The sequence below is a fragment of the Hibiscus syriacus genome, unplaced genomic scaffold (genome assembly GCF_006381635.1).
Source record: "Hibiscus syriacus cultivar Baekdansim isolate YM2019G1 unplaced genomic scaffold, ASM638163v2 tig00116951_pilon, whole genome shotgun sequence".
Taxonomy (NCBI): domain Eukaryota; kingdom Viridiplantae; phylum Streptophyta; class Magnoliopsida; order Malvales; family Malvaceae; genus Hibiscus; species Hibiscus syriacus.
In genome coordinates, this window is record NW_024063482.1 from 5,577,437 (window position 1) to 5,605,055 (window position 27,619).

Sequence of the window (27,619 nt, forward strand, 5' to 3'; positions counted from 1 at the left end):
TTGTATTGCTTTCCTTCAAAAGCTTACCTTTCATTTTCTTTGTAATTTCAATGGACCGACTCTTGAAATGCAACGCAAATTATGTTCCACTTACCCCTTTGATGTTCCTCAAAAGGGCTAGCAATTCTTATGCTAATCGTACCTCCATCATCTACGAGAACATTCGCTTCACATGGCATCAAACCTATGAGCGTTGTTGTCATCTGGATTCATCTATGCAGTCTTTTAGCATACACAAGAACCATGTTGTAAGTTTCATCCAATCATTCATTTATACATGATGTGTGTAAATTAGTGTTTTTCTTTTTGTTAATGTTAGATGAAATTGTTTTGTAGGTGTCTGTGTTGGCTCCTAACATTCCTGCCATGTACGAGATGCATTTTGATGTTCCCATGTCAGGGGAAATTCTCAACACTATCAATACCAGACTCGACGCTAAGAACATCGCCACCATTCTTCGTCACTCCGAGGCCAAGGTCTTCTTCGTATACTATCAGTACGTGCAGTTGGCTAGCGAGGCTCTTCGAATGTTGATGGCTGAGCAAGGCCAGTCCTCGAACATGCCACTTGTGATTGTCATTGATGACTTAAACTCTCCTACGGGTGTTCGACTTGGGGAGTTGGAGTACGAGGAGTTGATTCACACTGGAAATCCGGGATTCGTCCCCGTCGAAATCCATGATGAGTGGGATCCTGTTACGCTCAATTACACCTCGGGAACTATATCAGAACCGAAAGGGGTTGTTTACAGCCACCGAGGCACGTATCTTAGCACTTTAAGCTTGATTTTGGGGTGGGAAATGAGCCGGTCTATCTCTGGTCTCTCCCTATGTTCCATTGCAACGGTTGGACCTTTACGTGGGGTGTTGCAGCCCGAGGTGGAACTAATGTTTGAATACGCAATACCTCTGCGCACGACATGTACCGAAGCATAGCAACTCATAAAGTGACACACATGTGTTGCGCGCCCATCGTGTTCAATATCCTCCTTGAGGCCAAACCGGACGAACGCCGTGAGATTTCCTCCCCCGTCCAAGTCCTCACCGGTGGTGCACCCCCTCCGGCGTCATTGCTCGAGAAAATGGAACATCTCGGATTCCACATAACGCACGCTTACGGTATGATGGAAGCCACTGGCCCGGCCTTAGTCTGCGAGTGGCAAGCCAAGTGGAACCATTTGTCCAACGAACGTAAAGCGAAGCTCAAAGCACGACAAGGGATCAGCGTACTGACGCTGGGAGATGTAGACATGAAGGACATGGAATTTGGAAAACCATGGCAAGTGTCCTGCATGATGGGAAAACCATAGGCGAAATCGTTTTGCGTGGAAGTAGCATAATGAAAGGGTATCTCAAAGATGAAGAGGCGACCTCTAAAGCCTTAAAAAACGGATGGTTCTTCATCGGCGATGTTGGAGTCATACACCCGGATGGAAACCTAGAAATAAAGGACCGATCAAAGGATGTCATCATCTCTGGCGGCGAAAACATCAGCAGTGTCGAGCTCGAATCGGTTCTCTATAAACACCCTAGAGTTCTAGAGGCCGCAGTGGTGGCAATGCCGCACCCTCGCTGGGGTGAGAGCCCTGGCGCTTTCATATTGGTGCGAGAGAACGATAGTGGAGAAACGGAGGATGTGAAGGAAACGGATATCATAGCTTACTGCCGCAAAAACCTGTCGCATTTCATGGTGCCGAAGAAGGTGAAGTTTCTGTCGCAGCTGCCGAAGACTTCTACAGGGAAAGTACAGAAATTTCAGCTAAGAGCTATGGCCAAAAGTTTCCAACTTACAGAGAAGAAGTCCAAAGTCAATAAGGAAATTCCAGAATACCATGGGGATCAACAACATGCGCAGATTCTGGCATTATCACGCCTTTGAAAGTAGAAATTATTATTTTCTTACAGTCCAAGCCATTAATGTTGGAATAAACTATATACTCCATGTGCGAGTCAGTGAGTGTATAAACTATAAAGCCAATCTTTGATTTTCTTTTGTCTTGCTTTTTTACCCGCAAGCTGCTTGTAAAAGAACAGTGCTGCTTATTTCTTGTATTAAATAGAAAGATTTATAATGTTGCTTTCGTTTTCGGTCCGAATCCATATTTTAATTTTAATTCTTAAATACTATTTTGAATTTTAAAATTTAATTTTTATATATTAATTTTATATATTAACGATGTATATGATTATTATTGTAATATCATGGCAAACTGTGATCGCATCACATATTGTTTACGATTTTTTTAAAAGAATTTTTCAAAAAAGAAAATACTAAAATTAATAAATTTTTAAAAATATTACATCAGATCATCTAATAGTAAAATTTTGATGATACATCTCACTAAAGTTTTATTAGACTTAATCTATCAAGTGATTTTAATGATAAAAGAAAGTGTTATTCTTTTTAAAGATTATGCATTTAATAGTTATATCTATAAGATATATACACGTCATCAATAAAAAAAATCTAAACAAATATCTTATAAGCATCTCAAATTACTCAAAAAAATTATTTTACTTACGAGGAATTGATCATATGATTAATCTTAAAAAAAAACAGAACGTTAACATGTATATCCAATTTTAAAATTTTACGTATCGTTTGATAGGATTATAATAAGATAAATTATTTACTATTAAATGAACTGGTACAGTAATTAGTGCATCACCTTGACATCCCGAGTTATTCATATTAGATCCCGAATTTAATAAATTTTTATTTTTTTTAATTAATTATTGTATCTAATTTATTAATTAATTAATTCAAATCAATTATTATAAATGTGAGAGTGTCTCAATTCAGTTTGCTCTTAATAAATTATTTTATTTATTTTCATCTAATTATATTTTCCAAGAAGTAGAATTCAACGTAGCATAATACGACAAGAACATGGTTAGTTTGATTATTTTATAATTTTGCAACACCAACCCTTACAGTTTTTTTAATTATCAGTCAAAATTAGGAAAACTTATAAAATCTTCAGCAGCTTCTTTATTTTTATGTTAATTCATATCAAAATAATCAGTAAACCTTGTGTTTCATGCTCTTTTATTTCTTTTTATAAAGATTAAAAATAGATTTGGCTCAAAAATCATTAAACAAATCATTTTGACACCTAAATATAATAATAATTATTATTATATACAGTGACGGTTAGTTAAAGAAAAACCCTTCAATGAAAGCAATACACAGTGAATCTTATTAATTTTGATTAAATGATTTAATATATAATTATGTAATTAAATTTTTGATATAATATCAATAGTACATATATATATAACTAAATAAATATAATTATTTATAAATTTAATAATATAATTTTTATTTATGTAAAACCCTAACACGAGATATTTTTTTAAATATTAATTTTTCGTTTATAAAATTTAATTTTGTTTAATTAAAGTTAGATGACAGATATTGACTACTTAATTATCAGTTGATCAGACTTTAAAAGCAAAATGACGGCAGCCAATAGCATTGGTGGTGGATTCAAGCAGCCAAAGAAAATAAATGAGTGGGTGGGCAATTTCCCAGAAGCACCCTTTTTTTAAATTATTTTAATTATCTATTTCCCACAGCATAAATAATGTGCCACTTCACCACTATATATATTCATTTCTTTATGGCCTTATTTCCCCAGCAATTCCGTACTCTCCTCCCTCTCTTTGCATTGCTTTCCTTTACTTAGTAATTTTTTAAATTTAAAACTTCCATTTCATTTTCTTAGAAATTTCAATGGACCGACTTTCGAAATGCAACACAAATTATGTACCACTTACCCCTTTAATGTTCCTCAAAAGGGCTAACAATGCTTATACTAATCGTACCTCCATTATTTACGAGAACTCTTGTTTCACGTGGCGTCAAACCTATGAGCGTTGCTGTCGTCTGGCTTCATCTCTACGGTCTCTTAACATATGCAAGAATCAAGTTGTAAGTTTCATTCAATCATTCATTTGTATTTGATGTGCGTAAAATAATGTTTTTCTTTTTGTTAATGATAGATGAAATTGTTTTGTAGGTGTTTGTGTTGGCTCCCAACATTCCGGCCATGTACGAGATGCATTTTGTTGTCCCCATGGCAGGGGTTGTTCTCAACAACATCAATACCAGGCTTGACGCTAAGAGCATAGCTACCATTCTTCGTCACTCCGAGGCCAAGGTCTTCTTCGTCGACTATCAGTACGTGCAATTGGCTAGCGAGGCTCTTCGGATGTTGATGGGTGAACAAGGCCAGTCTTCGAACATGCCAGTTGTGATTGTCATAGATGACTTGGACTCACCCACAGGTGTGCGGTTAGGGGAATTGGAGTACGAGGAATTGATCCACAATGGGAATCCACATCAGGAACCACATCAGAACCAAACGGGTTGTTTACAGCCATCGAGGAGCGTATCTGAGCACTTTAAGCTTGATTTTAAGGTGCGAATTGGGAAATGAGCATGTCTATCTATGGTCGCACCCTATGTTTCATTGCAACGGTTGGACCTTTACCTAGGGAGTGATGACCAGAGGGGGGACTAATGTATGCATACGCGACACCTCTGCCTGCGATATGTACCGAAGCATAGCAACTCTCAAAGTAACCCACATGTGTTGTGCGCCCATCATGTTCAATATTCTCCTCGAAGCCAAACCGGAGGAGTTCCGCGAGATTTCCTCCCCCGTCCAAGTCCTCACAGGTGGTGCACCCCCTCCAGCAACATTGCTCGAGAAAATGGAACATCTTGGATTCCACATAACGTACGCTTACGGTATGACGGAAGCCACCGACCCGACCTTAGTCTGCGAGTGGCAAGCCAAGTGGAACCATTTGTCCAACGAACGTAAAGCGAAACTCAAAGCACAACAAGGGATCAGCGTATAAACGCTGGAAGATGTAGACATGAAGGACATGGAAACCATGACAAGTGTCTATTGCGGAAGACGGCTATCGGATAGAGCAAAATCGTAACTGATAATTTGAGAAAATAAAAATAAACATAAAGCATACACAAAATTTACGTGGAAAACCCCTAAATAATATAGGGTAAAAACCATGAGCAACGGTAGAAGAATTTCGCTATGAGAAAATATGAATTACAACTTCTCTCGATCTACCAAGGAGAAAACAATGATAATTCTCTCTTGATAAAAATGAGAAAATAACTCTCAAGAAACTCTCTAAATTCTCTAGTATTGGAAAAAAGCTAGAATGTTTTAAGATGATTTTGAAGCTAAATGAGCTAGGGTATTTATAGTTGAAGCCTAAGGACTAATTTGTAAATACCTTAAAGTTTAGTGACTAAGTTGAATTATCCCATTTATCAAATTTCAACAAAAGTTGCTATATTTAATTTTTTTTTCATGATTTCGGTAGTGCATTTAATTCCACCGAAAGTGGCTTGGCAACTTGTTTATTTTTCAACAATCTCCCACTTGAAGATTTGATTGGAACAATCATATCTTCACATAATTCTTGTTACCTTTTACCATCACGTTGCTTATGTCTCTGACTCCAGGTAAATTTATCAGCGTTGATCGCCTTCGTCATGAAATTTGTTATGTTGTCTTTGGTATGGATCTTATGCATATCTACCGTCCCTTTTTTCACTTTTTCACGAATGAAATGGTATTGAACTCGTATGTGCTTTGTCCTTGAATAAAATGATGGATTCCTTGCTAGATGCAAAGCGTTTTGACTATCACAAAACATAGAGACATACTCTTGCTTGTGCCCAAGCTCCTCCAATAGCATCGTTAACCAAATTGCTTCTTTACTGGCTTGTGTAAATGTTACATATTCTGCCTCTATTTTGGATGTAGCCACAATTGACTGTAATTTTGAAACCCAGCTTACAGCTCCACCAGCAACTTTAAACACATAGCCTGTAGTAGATTTGCTTTTATCCAAATCCCCTACATAGTCATAATCAACATACCCATTGACAAGTAAGTTTGATCCTCCATAACATAATACAACATTTGAGGTCCCTTTGATGTATCTCATGATCCTCTTTACTGTATTCCATTGCTCTATGCCTGGATTCGCCATGTACCGACTAACCACTTCCATTGCTTTTGCAATATCTAGTATTGTGCATATCATAGCGAACATTAAACTTCCCACTGCTGATGCATACGGTACTCGAGACATCTTCATCCTCTCTTCTTCACTGCTAGGACTCATACTGGAGGATAATTTGAAGTTAATAGAAAGAGGGGTAGAAATTGGCTTACAATCTTGCATGTTGAATCGTGACAAGATCTTCTTCAAGTATTTCTTTTGTGAAAGCCAAATCTTCCTATTACTTTTATCTCGGTGAATTTGCATCCCTAAAATCTTATTTGCTGATCCCAAGTCCTTCATTTCAAATTCCCTAGCCAGTTGTGCCTTCAATTCTTTAATATGATCTTTGTTGGGTCCTGCAACCAATATGTCATCCACATACAACAGCAATATAACAAAATCGTTATCACCAGACCTCTTGAAATAATCACAAGGGTCTGCATTAAGTCTGTTGTATCCAAGACACATAATGAAGGAATCAATTCTCTTATACCAATACCTCGGCGCCTGCTTTAGACCGTACAGAGATTTGTTCAACCTGCAAACCAAGTTCTTCTTTTCTTTTTCTTCAAAACCTTCAGGCTGGAGCATGTAAATCTCTTCTTCAAGATTTCCATGAAGAAAAGCTATTTTAACATATAGCTGCTCTAGATGTAAATTCAATGTAGCACACATTACCAAGACTACTCGAACTGTTGTTAGTCGAACCACAGGATAAAATATTTCATTGAAATCAATACCTTCTTTTTGAGCATATCCTTTGACCACCAGTCTTGCACGATACCTCTCAACTTGATTGTCATCATTTCGCTTGATTTTGAAGACCCATTTGTTACCAATTGACTTCCTTCCTTGTGGTAGTTACACAAGGTCTCATGTATTATTTTTATGAAGGGCTTCAATTTCTTCTTGCATCGCCATCATCCATAATGAAGCATCTGAGTTATTTATTGCCTCCTGGTATGTTGATGGCTCACCGTCCTCTGTTAAAAGTAGTATGCAATATTTCCTTCTATAACATAATTTGAGTGCCAATTGGGACGTCTTCTCACACGATCTAATTGACGGGTTGTTGGAGCTTCAGAACTCTCTGGTTTTGGCTCATCATGTGCTGGTTCTGCTTTAGAAGAATATCCGTGTTCAACATCATTTTCCATATGTATATGTGTAGTCTATGGCTTTTCAGCGCTACCATATTCTTCTGTTCTTTTTAGTTTATATTCTACAAAGATAACATCTCTGCTGATGATCACTTTGCGGGCAGTGAGATCCCACAAGTGATACCCCTTTACATCACCAGCATACCCCAAGAATTTGCATTTACTGGATTTTGGATCTAGTTTTGAGATTTTTTGGGAGTTGTACATCATGTACACAATACTTCCAAATACATGGAGATTTGAATAATCAGCTGATTTACCAGTCCACATCTTCATTGGTGTCTTTAGCTCTATTGCAGTTGATGGAGTTTGATTCACCAAATAACATGCGGTATTGACTGCTTCTGCCCAGAATGATTTTTCTAGGCTTGCATCCTTCAACATTGCTCTTGTTCTTTCAACAAGGTTTTGTTCATCCGCTCTGCCACTTCATTTTTTAAGGAGTGTTCGCCACTGTGAAATGTCTTTTGATGCATTCTTTCCTGCAAAAGTCATCAAATTCTTCACTTGTGTATTCTTCTCCATTATCTGTTCTGAAACACTTGATCTTATTTCCAGAATCAAGTTCCTCCCGCACCTTGAAGTTTTTGAAATTTGAAAACACGTCTGACTTCTTCTTAATAGGGTACACCCAACATCTCCTGGAGTAGTCATCAATAAATGAGACAAAGTATTTTGCTCCGCCTAGGGATGTAACTGGTGCTTGCCATACGTCAGAATGAACCAATTCTAGAACACTTTTGCCTATAGAATTTGACGTTTTGAATTTCAACCGGTGTTGCTTACTTGTTATGCAGTGCTCACACAAAGCAAGTGATACATTTGTTAAGCCTGGAAGTAGCTTTTACTCCACAAGGACTTTTATTCCTTGTTCTTACATGTGTCCAAGTTTCTGATGTCATAGCATTGCAGAATCTGAACTACATAAGGCAACAGAGGCTTATGCTTCTAGCAAAGTCTCTACCTTCAGCATGTACAAGTTTGCAGCTATCTTTTCATCTTTCAGCACCACAAGCGCTCCACGGAACACCTTCATGATTCCTTTTCGTGTTTCAATCTTGCTTGCATTATTATCCAATAATCCGTAGGATAATAAATTTTTCTTCAGGCCTTTCACGTGCCGCACATCTCGAACAACTTTAATTGTTCCATCATACATCTTCAATTTGATGGTTCCCACGCCAATGATCTCTAAAGCATGATCATTGCAACTATACACAGATCCTCCTGAGACAGGTTTATAATGATGGAATCATTCTCTTCTTGAGGTCATGTGATATGTTGCTCCTGAATCAATGAGCCATATATCTGCAAATCTTTTTTTACCTTCCACGGTGGTTGACGCTTCACAGCATAGAACATCTCCATCATCTGAAGTGTTTACGGTATTGACTTGTGGATTAGAGTTTTTATTTAGACTACAACAATCCTTCTTCAAGTGACCCTTCTTTCCACAGTTGTAACACTTTAAATTCTTCTTGCTTCTCGACTTTGATCTACCATGTTTGTGACTGCTGCTTTGGCCACGTTCTGTTGATCTCCATCTCATCGTTGTCAACGCTTCTGCTTGTTGCAGATTTACTTGTCTGTCTTCCTTGTTCTTGCGTCGATTTTCTTCTTGGAGAACAGCAGCTGCAACGTCATCGAAGCCTAGACTGGTGACATTACTATTTGTCAAGTTGATGGTGAGTTGATTATACGAATCAGATACACTTTGAAGTAGAAGTTCAACACGTTCTTGTTCTCCTATTGTGCATCTTAAGGATGTAAGTTGAGAAAATAACGTGTTCAGTGTATTTAAGTGCTCCGTCACTGAAGTAGATTCTGACATACGGAGAGTGTACAATTTCCTCTTAAGGAAAATTTTATTGTGCAGCGATGTGGCCTCGTACAATTTGGTGAGATGATCTCATATCTTCTTAGTTATCTTATTCTCCTCGATGCTTGACAATACTTCATCTGCTAATGCTAGATGAAAGTTTGTCATAGCATTCCCGTCCATTTTGATCCATTTGTTGTAATCTGTGAAATCCACCGGCCTTTCACTGATAGCTGCTAGACAATTGTCTTTCCTCAGGATGACATTCATCTGCAATTTCCACAATGAGAAATTTCTCCCATTGAATTTTTTAATATCAAATTTTGTTGCCATAGTTGCTTTTACGGGTAGCTCCCACTATTTCACTATCGTGAATAGTTCTCTAGAACCTTCAAAGAATGGGTAATAACTTCTTACTTTCTTATGTTGGAGGATCCACCTTTTGGTGGCAACCACAAAGACAATAAGCAAATATTACACACTCTAATCTGGCTCGGATACCAATTGTTGCAAAAGATGGCTATCGAATAGAGCAAAATCGCAACTGATAATTTGAGAAAATAAAAATAAAGATAAAGCAGACACAAAATTTACGTGGAAAACCCCTAAATAATATAGAGTAAAAACCACGGGCAACAGTAGAAGAATTTCACTATGAGAAAATAGGAATTACAACTTCTCTCGATCTACCAATGAGAAAACAATGATAATTCTCTATTGATAAAAATGGGAAAACAACTCTCAAGAAACTCTCTAAATTCTCTAGTATTGGAAGAAAGCTAGAATGTTTTGGGATAATTTTGAAGCTAAATGAGCTAGGGTATTTATAGTTGAAGCCTAAGGACTAATTTGTAAATACCTTAAAGTTTAATGACTAAATTAAATTATCCCATTTATCAAATTTCAACAAAAGTTGCTATATTTAATTTTTTTTTCATGATTTCGGTGGTGCATTTAATTCCACCGAAAGTGGCTTGGCAACTTGTGACAACTTGTTTATTTTTCAATAGTGTCCCGCACGATGAGAGAACTATAGGCGAAATCATTTTGCGTGGAAGTAGGATAATGAAAGCGCATGAACAGAACTTTGAATGAACGTGCCAGAAGCATGAGGATACTTGCCGAATTGCCCAAATTTCTATGGGTTGAAGCTATCAACACTGCAGCTTACCTGATCAACCGTGGGCCTTCAATTCTTTTGGATGACAGAATACCAGAGGAAGTTTGGAGCAAGAAAGAAATAAACCTTTCACACTTAAGAGTGTTTGGTTATATTTCTTATGTACACATAGATTCTGCTGAAAGAAGTAAACTTGATGCCAAGTCCAACAAATGCGTCTTTGTTGGTTATGGTGGTGATGAGTTCGGTTACCGATTTTGGGACTACAAAAATTGAAAGATCATCAGAAGCAGAGATGTCATTTTCAATGAGAATGTGATGTACAAAGAGAGGTCAACTGTAGAACCAAGTAGCTCCAATATCAAAGTTGAAACAAAGGAATTTGCTGAGTTCGATGAGATTTCTAGAAATGATGTTCAGATCAATCCTGAAGCAGTTCAAGAAGAACCAGGCACACCAGAACTGAGACGCTCCTCCAGAATTCCTAAACTAACCCAACCGTATTCTCCTTCTTTGCACTACTTGTTGCTAACTGACAATGGTGAACCAGAGTGCTATGATGAAGCACAGCAAGTGGAAGATTCAGTCAAGTGGGAGTCTCTCATGAAAGATAAGATGGACTCGCTTATGTCAAATCAGACATGGGAATTAGCTGAATTACTACCAGGCAAGAAAACGCTCCATAACAAGTGGATTTACAGGATCAAAGAAGAGAACGATGGGAGTAAACGATACAAAACAAGATTGTTTGTTAAAGGTTTTCAGTAAAAAGAAGGCATTGACTACAATGAAATTTTCTCTCCAGTCGTAAAACTGTCTATAATCAGACTGGTGTTGAAAATTGTAGCTGTAGAGAATTTACATCTTGAGCAGTTAGATGTAAAGACAGCTTTCCTTCATGGTGATTTGGAGGAAGAAATCTATATGAGGCAGCCAGAAGGCTTCATAGAGGCAGGTATGAAAAACCTGGTATGCAGGTTGAAGAAGAGCTTGTATGGTTTAAAAAAACTCTTAGACAGTGGTACAAGAAGTTCGATAGTTTCATGAGTAGCAGTGGTTTTACCAGATGCCAAGCAGATCATTGTTGCTACATCAAGAGGTTCGACAATAGCTTTATTATTTTATTGTTGTACGTTGATGACATGCTCGTTGCAGGCTCATACATGCAAGAGATTATAAACTTGAAGCAAAAATTGTCGAAGCAGTTTGCTATGAAGGATATGGGCGCTGCGAAGCAGATTCTTGGGATGAGGATTAAGAGAGACACAAAGTCGGGGACTTTGATGTTATCACAGGCTGAGTACATCAACAAAGTACTCTCCATGTTCAACATGCAAGATGCTAAACTAGTAAGTACACCTTTAGGTGTTCATTTTAGACTCTCCAAAGAACGGTCACCAAAGACGGAGGAAGAACGTGCACACATGGAGAAGGTGTCGTATGCCTCAACAATTGGAAGTCTGATGTATGCCATGGTTTGTACCAGACCATATATTGCTCATACAGTGAGAACTGTTAGCAGGTACATGAATAATCCAGGCAAGGTACACTGGGAAATAATCAAATGGATCCACAGATATCTGCGGGGTACCACAAACAAAGCACTTTCTTTCAAAGGTGGAGATACGATACTGACAGACTATGTAGATGCTGACTTAGCTGGAACTGTTGACATCAGAAGGGGCACTACAAAGTATGTCTATACTCTAGGAGGAACCGCGGTGAGTTGGATTTCTCAACTACAGAAGATAATTGCTCTCTCCACAATTGAAGCAGAATATGTCACTGTTACGGAAGCCAGCAAGGAGATGGTTTGGCTCCAAAGTTTCTTGGAAGAGTTAGGCAAGAAACAAGAAAATAATGTCTTGTAATGCGACAGTCAAAGTGTTATTCATCTAGCAAAGAATCCGTCTTTTCATTCCAAGACGAGGCACATACAATTGAGATATCATTTTATCCGGTCTCTTCTGGAAGATGGGATTTTGAAGCTTGAAAAGATTAATGGAGCTCAAAATCCAGCATACATGTTGACAAAGACGGTGACCATAGACAAACTAAAGTTGTGTTCAGCTTCAGTTGGCATGCTAGAATAACAAGACTAGAAATGCTGCTGCATTAATCGAGGTGTGAAGAAAGATTAAAATCAGTCTTCAAGTGGAAGATTGTTGGAAAGTTAGCAATGGGTGGCCACCGAAAGTGGCAAGTTAGGCACCGAATGGTGCATTTAATTTTTGTTGAAAAAATGGTAAATTGCATAAATGCATTTTAGTCATTGCACTATAGGGTATTTACAAGATTAGTCCTTAAGCTTCAACTATAAATACCCTAACCCATTCAGCTTCAAAATCATCCCAAAAATCATTTCTTTCTCCCAATACTAGATAGCTTTCTTGTGAGTAGTGAGTATTTTGTAAACACCTGTAAATTTTCTCTCTTAGTAAAAGATCTGCAACAGTCCAGAGACGTAGGCACAATTGGCTGAACTCCGTTATCAATTTTTTGGGTATTATTTTTTTTTTTATTTCGCATTCTCACTAATCCGGTTATAGGGAAATTACTTATTACTCGTTTATTTCCCAACAGATAAAAATTGGAAGGTTTTATTGTAATGGAGCTTTACATAAATTCCATTAATTGTTGGCTAAAAGATTCCCATGTATTGTTACTAATTGTAATTGTATCTTGAAAAAATTATTTGTGACAAACTTGGAATTGGTCTCTTCTTCACCACTTGCTAAAACCCTCGGTTATCCCTCATTTCTATAGCATTCATCCTCCATCACAATCCAATGGCAGTGACTTATGCTTTTGGAATGCAGGAGTTAACCCACAATTCTCTGTCAAGAGACTTTACACAGAAAGCACAAAGGATCGTTGGAATGAAAACCATCCCTAATGGTCCTTAGTATGGAAGCTTGCTGTGCCGGAATGAATTCGACGTTTTATTTGGTTTGCTATGCAAAATAAACTTTTAACAAATGAAGTTCGATGATATCGGGGTCTATCTCACGATCCCTCTTTTTCGATTTGGCTAATATAAATATCATCTTTGCTTCATCTTGAGATTCAACAAGTAACTTGGAATCATCTTTGTGCTTCAAGCTGAACTTTGGGATGTTTATGAAAATCTAAAGCTGGCTTGGTCCAATAACTTGGAGGAAATCTCGCTCCAAACTGATAGTGTTGATGTTCTTAAGTTCTTATCTTCCAACCCTTCAGGCAGCCCCTGCTCCCTCATCTGAGTCATTAATGCTACAATCAACAAAGCTTGATTGGTTGATATTGCTCTCATCCGACGTGAAGCTAACGAAGCAGCCGACAAATTCACCAAGAACTCTTCTTCTTCTACATATTACTTTTGCGTTTATGGTGTTGCGTCAAATTATTTATATAGGGCTCTCCATAGAAATTGTTACGGCCCCTCATGACAGAATAATCTCCTCTTGATATAATGGCTTATGCATCCACATTAAAAAAAATTATTTGTGACTGCAATTGTTACTTTAGGAAGATACAAGTACCTATATTGTATATTTGGAATAGTATAAGGACAAATGTGCAAATGTACACAAAGTGGACGAACAAATTTAATGTCATGGGTATAAATAAATTTGGAGGGGGAGAAAATTAGATATTGGAATTGTGATCGCAAATTTGTAATCGTAAAATCCGAAGAAATTGCCGTGAAGGAAGAATGGGAAAGTGGAGTCAATGTGCGATTGCGGCGACGATTCTGGCGCTCGGCCACCTCTCAGTATCGGCCGCCGCAAGACCTTGCAAGACTTTCTTCGTCACCTCCTATTCATTCTCTTTTGAAAACCCTAACTATCCTTCCTCCTCCTCCGCCTCCACCGGATTCGTCACCGTCGTCACCGAGATTAGCCAATTGAGTCTCAAACCATCCGATCCCAAGTCGTCCGATGTCTTCAGCTCCCTCCGTGAGCGCAGTAGGGACATCCTCAGCGTAGTCGTCGCTCTTCTCTTTGGAGTCGCTTGCGGCGCTCTCACGGCGGCCACCCTTTACTTGGTATGGACCTTCTTCTCCTACCGGTCTGATTATCATCAAGCTTTTCTGGAGGAAGATGAGAGCGACGGAGAACTTAGCCCGAAGAAGGTTGGGTATGTAAATATTCCCACCGTTAACGTTAAGGAAAACCCTTGATCAAATTATATGTATATTTAAGTCTTTATTCTGAATAAGAATCGTGTATTTATTGTTGTCGTTTGGATAAACACATATCTATGTTTACACATTTTATTTAAATCCTATTGATAAAGTGTAATCTAAATATCATTACTGCAAGACTCCTTCGGATGCTGTATTACGTTTCCTTTGTTCAATGTTTCTTTCATTTGCAATAGATCCATTTTTTTGTTTCTTTTTTTAATGCAAAACAAAATGAAACCATAGGTGAATTACCCTTGAAATTGGTGAGATATGTGGTACTTGATGCTTCAATTGTTGATCTTGCTGCCATAATCTGTTTGCTTTGCAATAATAACGTCTATATTGTTATCATGTGTGTTGTCTTGTGATTGTTGATTTTACAGGCTTTCTATGTATAGTGATGGAATATCTATCATTAGGCTTTCAAGATTATGATTATTACTCTCTTGTTGCCCTTGATTTTTGTATGTTAATCTTGTATTTTTTTCATTTGATTGATTGGTTCCTATCAATGATTTGTCGGATCAGTCATCGACTGCTATCTGCACTTTTTGGCGTAACATTGTCTGGCAGATGAAACAAACGAAGCTGCTGATATGTTGGGTAGATTATGGTGGTGCACCTCCTCTATATACCACCTTAACCTGTTTCAGTAGGCACCAGTAGCCGACTTTGCCAATATTGTTTTGGCAAACCTTAAGTTATTCAGTTAATATGTATGTGACTTTAATGTTGTGTCTTAACATTTGGTTGTATTTTGGTTCTTTTTATCCTTAATAAATCATCTTAACCTGTTTCGGTAGGCGCCACTTAACATTTATCTTTAAAAGATAATAGCCAATAGCTTACTTTACTGGTATTATTTTAGGAAACCTTATCTGGCATATTCAAGTAAATTGTATGATACATTAATATGATTGTGTCCTGGGGGAGGTTTACTCTGATTGAAAACATGACTTGACTGGTTGAGTATGGGCTGGTAGGATAACACAAGTCTTCCTTCTGGGAAACAGTGTTTTGTATTAGAGTTACCTTAAAGGATGGTTTAGGAATTTAAACTTGGTTAGCATCTAAGCTAAACTAATGAGCCAGTTTCTTTATCTAAGCTCTACTTTGGTTTTGCCTTTATTTCTGGTTTGTGCCTGTTTTTTTAACATTGTTTTCTTTCATCAATGATGCATAAGCTCTCACTTTAATACATTGGGAAATGAGAGGTATAATATTGTGATATCTAGGCTTACTGCACTTGATATTCCAGGAATGAATCCAATTTTCAACTTTGGTTATTATTAATATTTCTGTTGTTTGTCAGATCCTTCTGTGTTGTTGTTTGGTTCGTCTGCATTGATAACTTGTTTTCAATAGTATAATGATCTGATATTAATGTATGTTTTGGTATAGAGGTTTTCATGCATGGAATAAGAAGTCTTGGGATTTAAGAGCTATCAATAGGGGTAAAGTCAGAAATTTTTTGATTGGGGTTGAGACTGAATTATTGTTTTTTATGAGGGTCAAGAGTAGTTTTACCATTTTATTAACTAAAACCATATACAATTTTTGGAATCGAATAGATTTTTTTAAACTAAGTGGCGGCAAGAGGAATTTTATCATTTTACTTGATAAAATTTTATAGTTCCGAGGGGATAAGAAAAATAATTTTACCAAACCAGTTGTTAGGGATGATAATTTTCCTAATCCTGATGAGTCCAAACCGGATCTGGTCAGAGTTTTTCTTTTGGAGATGTGGAAGTTGTTTTAGGTGGTTTGAAAAAGAGCTGGTTACGTGATTTGATGAAGTGAGATGGGTGTGGATATTTTACTTTGTTTGGAAGAGTGAAAAAAGAGTGCACTTGTATGATTGATTTATAGATACAAATAAGCAGGTTGGGTCTACGAAGGAACCCTATTCGAATCTATATTTCGGGCCTAGCAAAATCGTCTTTGGTTCCATCGTAACATTGTCCACTATGTTACGCCCAGACCACCTCAATTTGGTACATTATGTTAATCAATATTCTTAAAAAGATCTTTTGTCCCTTAAATGCACCGTTTATTTGGGTGGGTGTTTTTTTTTTCTTCTTCAAAATTTCTCCATTTGTCTCTATTTGCATATGATTAAGTAAGAGGAGCAGTCGGGTTTGACCATCTTGCCGATGCCGTGCATGAACCGAATCCGATGGAGACGAAGCTGGTGGGCAGCTTCCAGCTGCTCTACGTAATCAGCAACAACACTACGCATTGATAACAACACTTTTCGAATATACCACACAAATTTATAATAAACTTCAAATAAATATTTGAATACACAAATTATATGTCCATTGATCAACAGCGAACAAACAATCGTAAAACAACAAAAAAAGATAATAATATACAGATTTACATAGATTACTATATATTTATATATATAGTTGTATGGACACGGTACTAGCATTCACTACATATTCTTATATTTTTTTCCCGTGAAATTAGTTTTTCATTAAATGGATTGATTAACTTTTAAAACAGGTGAAATAGAATTAGAGTCACAAACTCTTATAGATTATTTGTGGATTTTTATCGTATTTGTATGTATTTTCTCTTATTATTAGTCTGTTTAAAACATATATTTATAATATCTTTTTTATATATTAAATTTAATAAGATATTCATTATCTGTTTGTGCTTGCATGCCCTACGCACAACTTGGTGGAGTGGTTGAACAAATAATTGCACCATCCCACGTTGGATGGCCAAAAACTTCCATTTTGGTCCTTTAATTAATTTAAAGCAACAAAGTAGGCCAATGAGAATCAGCCGTTAGATTCTGCTGCGGTGTTCAAAAGAAGGGGTAAAATAAATTTTATGTTACGTTTTGAATCTTGGTTTCTTGTGTTTTATTGTATAATTTAACAATAAATTACAGTCGTTAGATAAGTTTTAATTATTTATATGGTTTAATTAGAATAAATACAATAACTATATACTTCTTATTTTGAATATATATTATTTTTTATCCGGGTATTTACTCATGCTTCTGGCTTGAAATTTCATTTTATACCCATTTTTCTTTATATTAGATAAATTATTATTATTATTTAGTTGTTTTCCCGGTTTTCAATGCTTGGTCTTGATTAATTCGGACCAACCCGGGTTGCACACATGACTTTGGTGGGTGAGTCTCCAACGGGGATTTTTTACATACACAATTACTCGAACTCGAGACATACTTAAACGATATCAAATTGCTTACCACTTGAACTAACCTCATTGGTAGATAAATTATTTTAAAAGTCGTATAATTATTAAACATTTTCCTTATACTATTATTTATATACCAAAAGTGAGATTAATGTTCGGATTCAATAATTTTTCTTGAAGTTATAATTTTTATAAACATTAGTATTACTTTTTATTTTATTTTTAAATTTAATTATCGAATTATGATATAAACTTTATACGATGATATGAAATTATGCGACCACATTACGTCGTCACTTAAAAAATTTAAAAATATACAAAAAATATATACATTTTTAAAATGTTTATCTCATAGTTCCATGTCATCACACCTTAATAAAATTTAATTTTAATTGTCAAATTTTGGATGCGGAAAAAAGTTTAAAGGACTAAGTTGATAAATTAAGAAATTGAGGGATTATATATTGATTTATCCCAAAGGGGAATGGTAGAGTTGGAGAGAATGGAAGTAGGACGCAATGCCTTCACATACAATTTTGTCTTCTCTGTCAATCTATTGAGCTTGCGAGCTAAGGCTGCTATGCTAAGCATCTCTGTCAGCACCACTTGTCTAAAAGGCCTAGATTGGACCATTGTTTTATTTATGATATTTTTATTAACAAAATAATTTATTAATTTTTTTGGACAAACCACAGAATATTCAAACAGATTATAACAAGTGTGATTTTTCTTCATTTCCCCCAAAATTTTATTTACAATTTAAGTCGCTTTTTAGAGTAATTTATAGATATTTAAACCATTAAATTTTTAGTTTTATACTCTCAAACTACCCATCATTTATTTTTGTTAATAATATTGGTTTGTTTTATACTAAACTTTAAATGGAAAGAAATAGGACACTCAAACTTTAAAAAAATAGATTATAAGGTAGTATACGTTTAAAAAAAACTTTAAATTTATTACCATTAAATGTTAGCATCCTTGATATTTATAGTGCTTAAATATAAAATTTTAAATAATAATAATAATAATTTTTTATCACCGAAATCATTATATTCATAATTAAAAAATGACTTTATTAGGAGGAAACAATAAAAATCTTACGTAAAAAAATGGTAAAATGTCGGCATTGTGACATAAAACACAAAAATAAAAACATACTCATACTTTGGTACATCCAGCAACCATCTGTCACGCATGTGCAAGAGCTTAATTGGTTCGACCGACCTACCTATCTATTTCATAGTTAGATTCTCTTTGAGTTACGTAAATTTAATTATCGTATTCGACTAATTCATTGACATAAATAATAATAAAATTATTATATTATTTTTTTTAAAAAAATTAAAATTTAAGTAATTATATCGGTAATATATATATATATGTATATATTTTTAATTTGTTTATTGCTAAGATTTTAGTATACTAAATTTAAGTTTTAGTTAAAATATGTATATTATTTTTTTTACTTTTATTTTAATTCAAACTCATTTTGTCTTTCATTAATGCGATACAATATATAAAGTTTTACATAGTACTAATTACCAACATATTAAAAATATACAAATAAATCTTAAAATAAAATTATAATACGAAATAATAAAATATAATACCAGCACGTGACGTCATTAAATGAGTATCACGAGGGTTGATTGTTATATCATGTATAACCAGTAAGTTGTCTGATATTTACACGAAAATAAACTCAAAATATTATCTCAAGATAATAATAAAATACTATATTCAAATCAAATATTATGAAAAATATAAAAATTATTCGATAAGTATACAGTTGTATTACAAAACTGAGATTACGAGTTTTTAAGCAACCTAAAGTTTAAAATAATTTCTTTGAACCGAACATTTATTTTACAATTCTTTTATAAAATTAAATTGAATTGTTAATAAAATCTTATGAAATTACGATAAACATATATAAAATATTTATAAAATCAAAATATATGTAATCGAATCTTATAAAATTAATAAATCATAATTTAAAACTATAAAATAGAATTTTTCTAGTAAATATATAAATATTAGCTTGACTTGACTTAATTTTTTTAATAGTTTTTAAAATTTACCTTTATAGAATTAAACGGGGAAAAATCATTGATCTTTTATTCATGAAAAGACAAAAGCTTTAACATTCTAAAGTTTAATTTTCAGAATTACCCTCCATTAAAAAAAATCTATCCCTTGATTGATTGATTTATTTATTGTTAGTAACTTGCAGTGAGGTCCTCAAATTTGTATTTATTGCAAAACGACCCTTCAATGATCATCCGAGGGACTAGTTGTACTATATATATATCGTTTTATGGTCTAGCCGTGGTGTATTTGTGCGAGGAAGAGATTGATTTGCATTAGTCTTCGTGGAAGAAAGATAAAGGAGAAATCCGCCGTCTCCGTCGCCGTTTCCGTGGCCATTGGCTTCCCTATTCCACCAGCTTCGCCCGCTGTCTGTTACTGTCTATATTGAATATAACCATAATCTATGCCAGTCCCAGCCTCTGGGTACCCTTCTATTTCCTTATGAACGCCTTGAACAAGCCGTGTTGCTCCTCTTCCTCCTCCAATCTCAGCCGCTTCATTGCCGGCATCTTAATCTCACTTCTCTTCCATTCTTTCACGTTGATTTCTAATTTCCTCACTCCTATACACCCTTAAATTTTTCTTTTCTAATCCATGGATCTGCTTCGCTACCAAGGTTATTAATCTCTTTCTGATAATCCACAGCTTATTTGATTTTGATTTATGAGTTCTGCGCTCAATTCTTATGTATATGTTTGTATATACATATCAGGCATTGAGAGGCAGAAGGAGCCGGCTGTTCCTTCTGTTATTGTGATCGGAGGTGGTATTTCTGGCCTTGCTGCTGCACGTGCTCTCAATGATGCGTCTTTTAAGGTAATAATTCTATATTGTTGTTGTTTTTATTTTGATCGTTGTTTTTTGCTGTCAATTGATGAACTTTTTGTTTTCCGTCAGGTAATCCTGCTGGAATCGCGGCAAAGACTTGGTGGCCGCATCCATACTGATTACACTTTTGGTTGCCCTGTGGATATGGGAGCTTCATGGTAATCCATCTCTTTCTCATTCTTTTTCTTTAACAGGCTTTAGGTCTTGATGTTTCTCTACAATTCTATTGAATGAAACCTGGGAAATGTTAGATTTCATCTTCTGTCAGATGTGAGATATTTGGTTTAAATTGTTTGCAAATTACTTGAGCTGATCTGAAATTGGGTACTAGTGTGAACTATGGAAGGATTAAATCGATGAAAGAGGGTTCTCCAGACTTCTTTGCTAGCATCAAAATTATATTTCCCCTTGTCAGTTATATTTTATTTGCCAAGATCCGAGTGTTCGAAGAAGCTGATATGAGATAATGAATGTATGGACTGTCTTTTAATTATCATTCTGATATTTCAGGCTACACGGGGTATGCAATGAGAATCCCTTAGCTCCTTTAATATGCTCTCTGGGTCTTAAACTGTACCGTACTAGTGGTGACAACTCTGTGTTGTATGACCATGATTTGGAAAGGTAATCTCTCATAACTTTATGCTTATGTGTTTCTAAAATGCTGTCGATATCATGTGTGATTCTTTCTGATAAATGACAATATCGGTTATACCAATATTGTGCTCGTCTTCTTTATTGATTTTTTTCTTCTCATGTTGCTCATGGCTTTCATCAATTGGTATTTGCATCATTATACTGGTGTTGGTTCCTAATTCATTACCATCTCTCTTTTCTTTTATTCCCTTTAAACAGTTGGCCACTTTAATCTCTTATTTAATATCACTTTCTGAACGTGTTAATTAGTTACTATTAACCAAAGGTGATAGTTTTAACATGTAATAGATCTTTCATGGGTTAAATCTCTATGTACAGCATGAAAACCAACATGCAGCCATATCTTCCATTGTTATAGTTTGAACTATCTTTTTCTTTTCTTTTTTTTGTAATGATCTAAATTTACTTTTATCAGTTATACACTTTTTGATATGGATGGCCGTAAAGTTCCACAAGAGATGGTTGTTGCAGTTGGAGATGTATTCAAGAGAATACTCAAAGAGGTATTGTATCAAATACATGAGAAAATCTTTTCATTTTATCTTGGCTATAAGTGGGCATTCTAATGTCATGAGAAAATCTTTTCATTTTATTTATTCCTCTAGACTGAGAAAGTAAGGGATGGACACTCCAAAGACATGTCAGTCCATCAAGCAATATCAATTGTGTTAGAGAGGCACCCTGAATTAAGGTATTTGTATTTGGCATCTCTATCTCATTTCTTTATCGATAAACCTGGTTTTACTTAGTGTCATTGACAATTTGACATATCCTACTGTTTTTAGACAAGAAGGACTTGCCTATGAAGTGATGCAGTGGTACATATGTCGAATGGAAGCATGGTTTGCTGCAGATGCAGATATGATATCCTTGAAATGCTGGGATCAGGCAAGTATTTGTAGTGTAGCCACCATACTCTAGTATTTTGCTGTTCTTGGTGAAAACTTGATAATATTGTTTATTGATGTGGTGTAACTATTACTTGTAAACATGATAACAATCTTCAACTTTGCATGTAAGCTAGTTGTTAAGTTGGAATGAGTTACAAAAACAGCTAAATATTTGTGGAGAGTTGCCTTGTAATTGCATATTATTAACAATACTAAATTTAGTGGGTGGTGCTCTTTTCATATGCTTGTTATTTTAGAAAATTCCGATTTTGTTTTCTTTTTTCTCTTGGTGTTTGTGTCCTCATTGAAAATCTACCGTACTGAACTTTAAGGAGGGGCTATTTCTATATTACCTTAAAATACCTTGTTGTTGCTGATTTGTGCTGTGCAGGAACATGTTCTTTTGGGTGGCCATGGACTTATGGTGAAGGGTTACGATCCTATAATAAAAGAGCTTGCTAAAGATATTGATGTACGCTTGAATCACAGGTAATGATTGGTTCATCAAAATGGTTCGCTTCCATTAAATGTTTTAATGCGTCTAAAAGAATATTGTGCTCCTCATACCAAAGAGATTTAGTCTAGAGACAAAGCGTATAACTATGCTTGAGACTCTTTTACTAGTATAGTATTAGTAATTAGATTCAGCGTTTTCTCATATTAATTACCAACTGAGTTTATTATGTAGTTTGGGCACCAACAGAGTTTATTATGAACCAAGATGGTTACCTGTTTGACATGTTACCTGAATATAAAAATGTGCAATACAGTACTTGAACTTTACTTCCACTTAATAGATTGCTTTCACCATTGGTGGTAAGGTATGGCATATCCTCAACCCACTCGATTACTTGATAATGATGTGGCACTGATGTGGTGAAGATTGACAATGCTATGCTTAATCTTAGTTGGAGTTGTATAATATGCAATCTGGTAGACAAGCAAAATTTGAGCACTTTATTGCACATTTTAAACTTTAGATGCAAAACCACATTTTGCTATATAGTTCAGGTACCAAATAAGTCTTGCTAATAATTAAAAATTTGCTTTACTTTTTCTCCATTTAAGCTCACCCTTCATTTTTTTTCTCCGTTCTCTTCATTTATCCATTTCAAAATTTTGTGGTTTTGATCGTACATTTACTCAAATTTCAATTTATTTACTTGGTTGTTGCATAGTTGAGCGACTGTGATCTCCACGTGCATAGCTCAGCATGTTAATTTTGTTGTCGGGAATTGTAAATATCATTGTGTAGCATATAGAATGGCCCTTTGTTTCTTTAAACATGAAAGTTATCTATGGTGCTTTTCAGGCAACAAAGGTTTTGATTCTTTTTTGGATGTTGATGAGTAGGGTCACTAAAATTTCCCAAGAATACAATAAGGTGGTAGTCGATATTGAGGACGGGATGAGCCTCGTTGCTGATGCAGCTCTAGTAACTGTTCCCCTTGGTGTTCTTAAAGGCAATTTGATTCAGTTTGAACCAAAATTGCCAGAGTGGAAGGTTGCTGCCATTTCCGAAATCGGTGTTGGTAACGAAAACAAGATTGCCTTACTATTTGACCGAGTCTTCTGGCCGAATGTTGAGCTGCTTGGCATTGTTGCACCCACTTCTTATTCTTGTGGTTATTTTCTCAATCTTCACAAAGCAACAGGCAACCCTGTTCTCGTCTATATGGCCGCCGGAAGGTTTGCTGATGATCTCGAGAAGTTTTCTGATGAGTATGCCGCTAACTTTGTGATGTTGCAGTTGAAGAAAATGTTTCCTGATGCATCTGATCCGGTAAATATAATCATTTTCAGCTACTAATTTATTCATTAACCAGATATCCCCTATACTAGACTAGGTTTGTTTTCAGGGAATTACTAATGCTCTAATCTTACCCGGTTTGTCTTCTTGTTCTAGTTTCCTCTATTTTTATAATGGTTTGATTGTCTCCTAAGAAAGGTGTGAGCTGATATCTGAATTTGATAAAATGCGAAAACAGGTTCAGTATCTCGTGTCCCATTGGGGAACAGATCGAGACTCCCTTGGCTGTTATTCATATGATCCGGTGGGGATGGCAGGAGATTTGTATCAGAAGCTTAAAGCACCTTTCGGCAATCTCTTCTTTGGAGGGGAAGCAGTCAGCGAGGAACACTCAGGGTCGGTGCACGGAGCCTACGCTTCCGGAATCATGGCTGCTCGAAACTGTGAGAGCCATCTCTTACAGAGATTAGGTAACTTCAAAAGAAGGCTCCACTGATCTTTAGGGATGATGGTGCGTTATTAGAACCCACATTTCCCCTCCAGATTTCAAGGATTTGAACCTTTTTCTTTTACCTTTTTACAAGACTTGTGTGAGTCCGATGTGAACTTTTATTTACGCTGCTGGCTATCATTTTATGCGGCAAACGTTGTTTACAAATGCCCTGCATCAATCCTCATTCGTCATTTTCTCAACTGGCATTTCAATTAGGTGTATTTAATTCGAGTAATGTAAGATTATCAATAATAATTATTATTCGAAAACGTTAAAACGTGATTTATTTCTAAGTTCCACGATATTTTTAAATGGCGAGTAGGATATATGATCGTGGAAGCAGATGAAATAATAATGCAAATCATGAGGCCCAGCAAACCAAAACCCCATGTTTCCTGCACATCATCGTTCACTTACAAGTCAAGTCTAAATTAGTTCGAAAACTTAGCCATCAATTCAAATTTAATGTCTGGTCCATTTAAAATATATTAATCAAATCGTAAATTATTTTAACATTGAAAATTGGATAATAAATATTTAGAAGTATAATTAATATATCAGTTCCAAAATTACTACAAATATATATATATTGAAAAGTATGATTACATAACAGAAAGAAACTATGAATATTTATTTTAATATCTAAATTAAATAAAGAAAAATATCCGCAAATATCCATATCTACCGTGAAGTTATTTAATTGATCATTTTTACCACATCATCAACCAATTAAAAGAGTACATGTCAATCTTTTTTCCATATCATTTATTCACATAAATCTTATTTTCTAAATCAATTTCTAACGTATCACAATTAACTTAAATTTAAAGATTATTTGTAGGGTCTTTTTAATTCCATTTTCTTCTTCAACAACACATATCAAAATTGAGAATAAACCCCCTACCATGAAATTGAAATCGTGACTCTCATGATTTTCATGTACCTTTGCTTCTTTACGTTTTCACCCTCGTTCACTCCCTTTATTTTCTCTAGAGGACCAAAACTTGCATCAATATCGGCCCAAACAGCACCATTACTAGAAATTACCTGGAAAAAAAATCTACTTTGAGAGGGAATCGTTATGCGTAATCTACTCTGAGAAAATCTTCATTTGGAAAAAATATTTTGATGGATCTATCGCTGCAAAAACCCACAACTATAGAACCTGATGTTGATCTCTAACACTAAACAATTGTTTGAAAACTTTCTCCACCCCTCCTACTTGAAGAATTCTTGTCCCCAAACTAACTTTTCCTTCATCTGTTTCAGTGATCTTTGGCTCCAATTTCGCTGCGGTTCTGAAATGTGAATGTTAGATACTAATATCTTTAATTCTTTTTCAAATTTTCTCATATGTTTAGAAGCCATGGTCTCGGATTTTAAGACCCTAAAAATAATTGCTAAATTTAAGTTTAATTGTGATATGCATTCAATGAAGAATTTGATTTGGAAAGTAAAATTTATATGAACAAATGACATGGAAAAAAATTGACATGCATTCTTTTAATTGGTTAGAATTATTAATGATATGGTGGAAAGGGTCCATGAAATAATTTGTCGGATCTACCATCACAATTGCTATCTATACGGTGAAATAATCTTTCATTGTTTCCAATGTAAAAACAAGCACGTGTAGTTCGTGAAGGATTTTAGTTTACTAATCAATTTATGTTTCAATCCATTAGTTTGATCTGATTACGAGAATTATAACTATTTTTTATTTGATAGTGTTTATCTTTCATTATCGATTATAGTATTTGTTTATATGTATAATTTGTCTAAATTGTTCAATTAGGTTTTTAACCATTTCCTTTGGTGACTCTATTTTATTTCTTTAGTGGTTAATGTGTGCATCCTGATAGTTTTAAGGAAAATGATCCATTAATATAATTAGCCTATCCTGATTTTTGTAGACTATTCTTAAATATTATTGCATTTTATCTTTATTCAATAAAATTAACAACTATTATTAATTCAAAAGAAAATTCATTCTGTGTCACGGTACTTGGATAATGCCTTTCATCCGATTCGGTATGGTGAATTTATGCTTTCCGACATTGTCCTATGGGATGTGAGTTGGTTTCATCACGTGTTCATTTTGCTCGATGTTGCTGTCATCCTCAATTGTTCGATATCTTCAATGGCGTCTGATGTTCTAGTGTGGAGTGGTGTTGAGATACACAAGGAAGCTGAGGGTGCTATCCACGTGTAAAGTGTCAAGGCTATTAGGAAACTATTCTAGAAGTAGTTTGTTAAAGTTTATTATGAACCTGCTATAAGAAGCTAAGGCTAGGTGATGTATAAATTACGCTTAATGAAATATATTTTCTGGTATTCTGTTTGTTTCAAGTTTTTTTGCCTACTGCAATGCTTAACATGGTATCATTCGCAGTCGATTCTGGTACTTCCTGGTGCTTCCGTTTTTTATTTTTTCACTCACAACATGGTTCATGGAGCTAGTTCTGAGGATACGGCGACCTCCGGTGGTGAAACGGTGGTTCACTCCAAGCTGTTCACTAACAAGAAGATTAGTATTGTTCTTGATGAACTCAACTTCTTGTTGAGAAAACAACAGATTCTTCTCGTTGTTCGTAATCACCGATTGGAGAAGCTGTTGCATGGCTTGGTTCAGCCGCCGCCTCAGACAGTGATCCTTGATGACGGGAGAGTGGTGGAAAACGAAGATTATGAGGTTTTTATTGCACAAGATAGTGCTTTAGCGTTGTGGTTTCTGTTCACTGTTAGTCCATCGCTTCTTCCTCAGTTGGTTGGGGCGGAGTCCGCAACGGAGATCTGGTCAGCCGTAAACAATTTTTTTACGAGTAAATCCACCACTACCATAATGAATCTGCATTATCGGTTGAAAGCGGTTAAGAAATGAGAGTTGAGCATGTGTTCTTATATCTCTCAAGTCAAGGAAATCTGTGACGCTTTGGCCGCGTGTGGGAGTCTGGTGTTCAAGCACGAGAAGGTTCCTACAATCTTGAGTGGGTTACCAACTGAATATCGTTCGTTTGTTGCTGTGGTTACCGTTAGCCGAAACCCTGTCACGTTTGATGGCGTTGTGTCGAGTCTTCTTGATGTTGAGCTTCAGCAGCAAAGTTTTTACCGATTTGATGGCCTGAGCATTAGTATTAACGTTGCTCAAGCTTTTGCTCTAGTGGTTGTGAATCATTCTGGTGCAGTCAATATCTCTGGTTTTGCCTGGTGAATTGGCTAAACACGCGGTCTCTTAAGGAACCAAAGCGGTTACCAAATTTACCAGTTCTTAGATCTATTCTTGTTCTTTTGATTTCCTCTTAATTTGATATTGCAATTAGATTAGTATATTCGCTAAAAAAAACGTCAAGGAACCTTGTAAAAGAGGATGAAGAGGAAAGAAATGAAGGTGAATAAGAAGAACGAAAGG

General features: G+C 35.6%; 2 protein-coding genes and 2 pseudogenes across 2 annotated transcripts; all 4 read left to right on the top strand.

Moving 5' to 3' along the window:
* LOC120188686 lies at positions 1 to 1,879 on the top strand (annotated as a pseudogene).
* Positions 1,880 to 3,736: 1,857 nt separating this feature from the next.
* On the top strand, positions 3,737 to 10,125 carry LOC120188536 (annotated as a pseudogene).
* A 3,642-nt stretch (positions 10,126 to 13,767) lies between these two features.
* Positions 13,768 to 14,517, top strand: LOC120188726. The gene has a single exon (XM_039192127.1). The coding sequence runs from the start codon at positions 13,845 to 13,847 to the stop codon at positions 14,310 to 14,312; it is 468 nt and encodes a 155-aa protein (XP_039048058.1). The 5' UTR covers positions 13,768 to 13,844; the 3' UTR covers positions 14,313 to 14,517.
* A 5,297-nt stretch (positions 14,518 to 19,814) lies between these two features.
* On the top strand, positions 19,815 to 24,376 carry LOC120188566 (probable polyamine oxidase 4). The gene is made up of 10 exons (XM_039191954.1): positions 19,815 to 20,208; positions 20,305 to 20,408; positions 20,490 to 20,578; positions 20,931 to 21,044; positions 21,493 to 21,580; positions 21,683 to 21,768; positions 21,863 to 21,965; positions 22,359 to 22,456; positions 23,321 to 23,750; positions 23,956 to 24,376. Exons 1-10 carry the CDS (start codon positions 20,187 to 20,189, stop codon positions 24,211 to 24,213), a joined length of 1,392 nt encoding a protein of 463 aa, XP_039047885.1. The 5' UTR covers positions 19,815 to 20,186; the 3' UTR covers positions 24,214 to 24,376.
* The last annotated feature ends 3,243 nt before the right edge of the window (positions 24,377 to 27,619 follow it).

Bases quoted from the DNA above. Each gene is read 5' to 3' on its own strand.
- LOC120188726 (XM_039192127.1), top strand. From the start codon at position 13,845: ATGGGAAAGTGGAGTCAATGTGCGATTGCGGCGACGATTCTGGCGCTC.
- LOC120188566 (XM_039191954.1), top strand. From the start codon at position 20,187: ATGGATCTGCTTCGCTACCAAG. The intron at 20,579-20,930 runs GTAATCCATCTC...CTGATATTTCAG, and splicing joins GTGGATATGGGAGCTTCATG to GCTACACGGGGTATGCAATG. The intron at 21,581-21,682 runs GTATTGTATCAA...TTATTCCTCTAG, and splicing joins TCAAGAGAATACTCAAAGAG to ACTGAGAAAGTAAGGGATGG.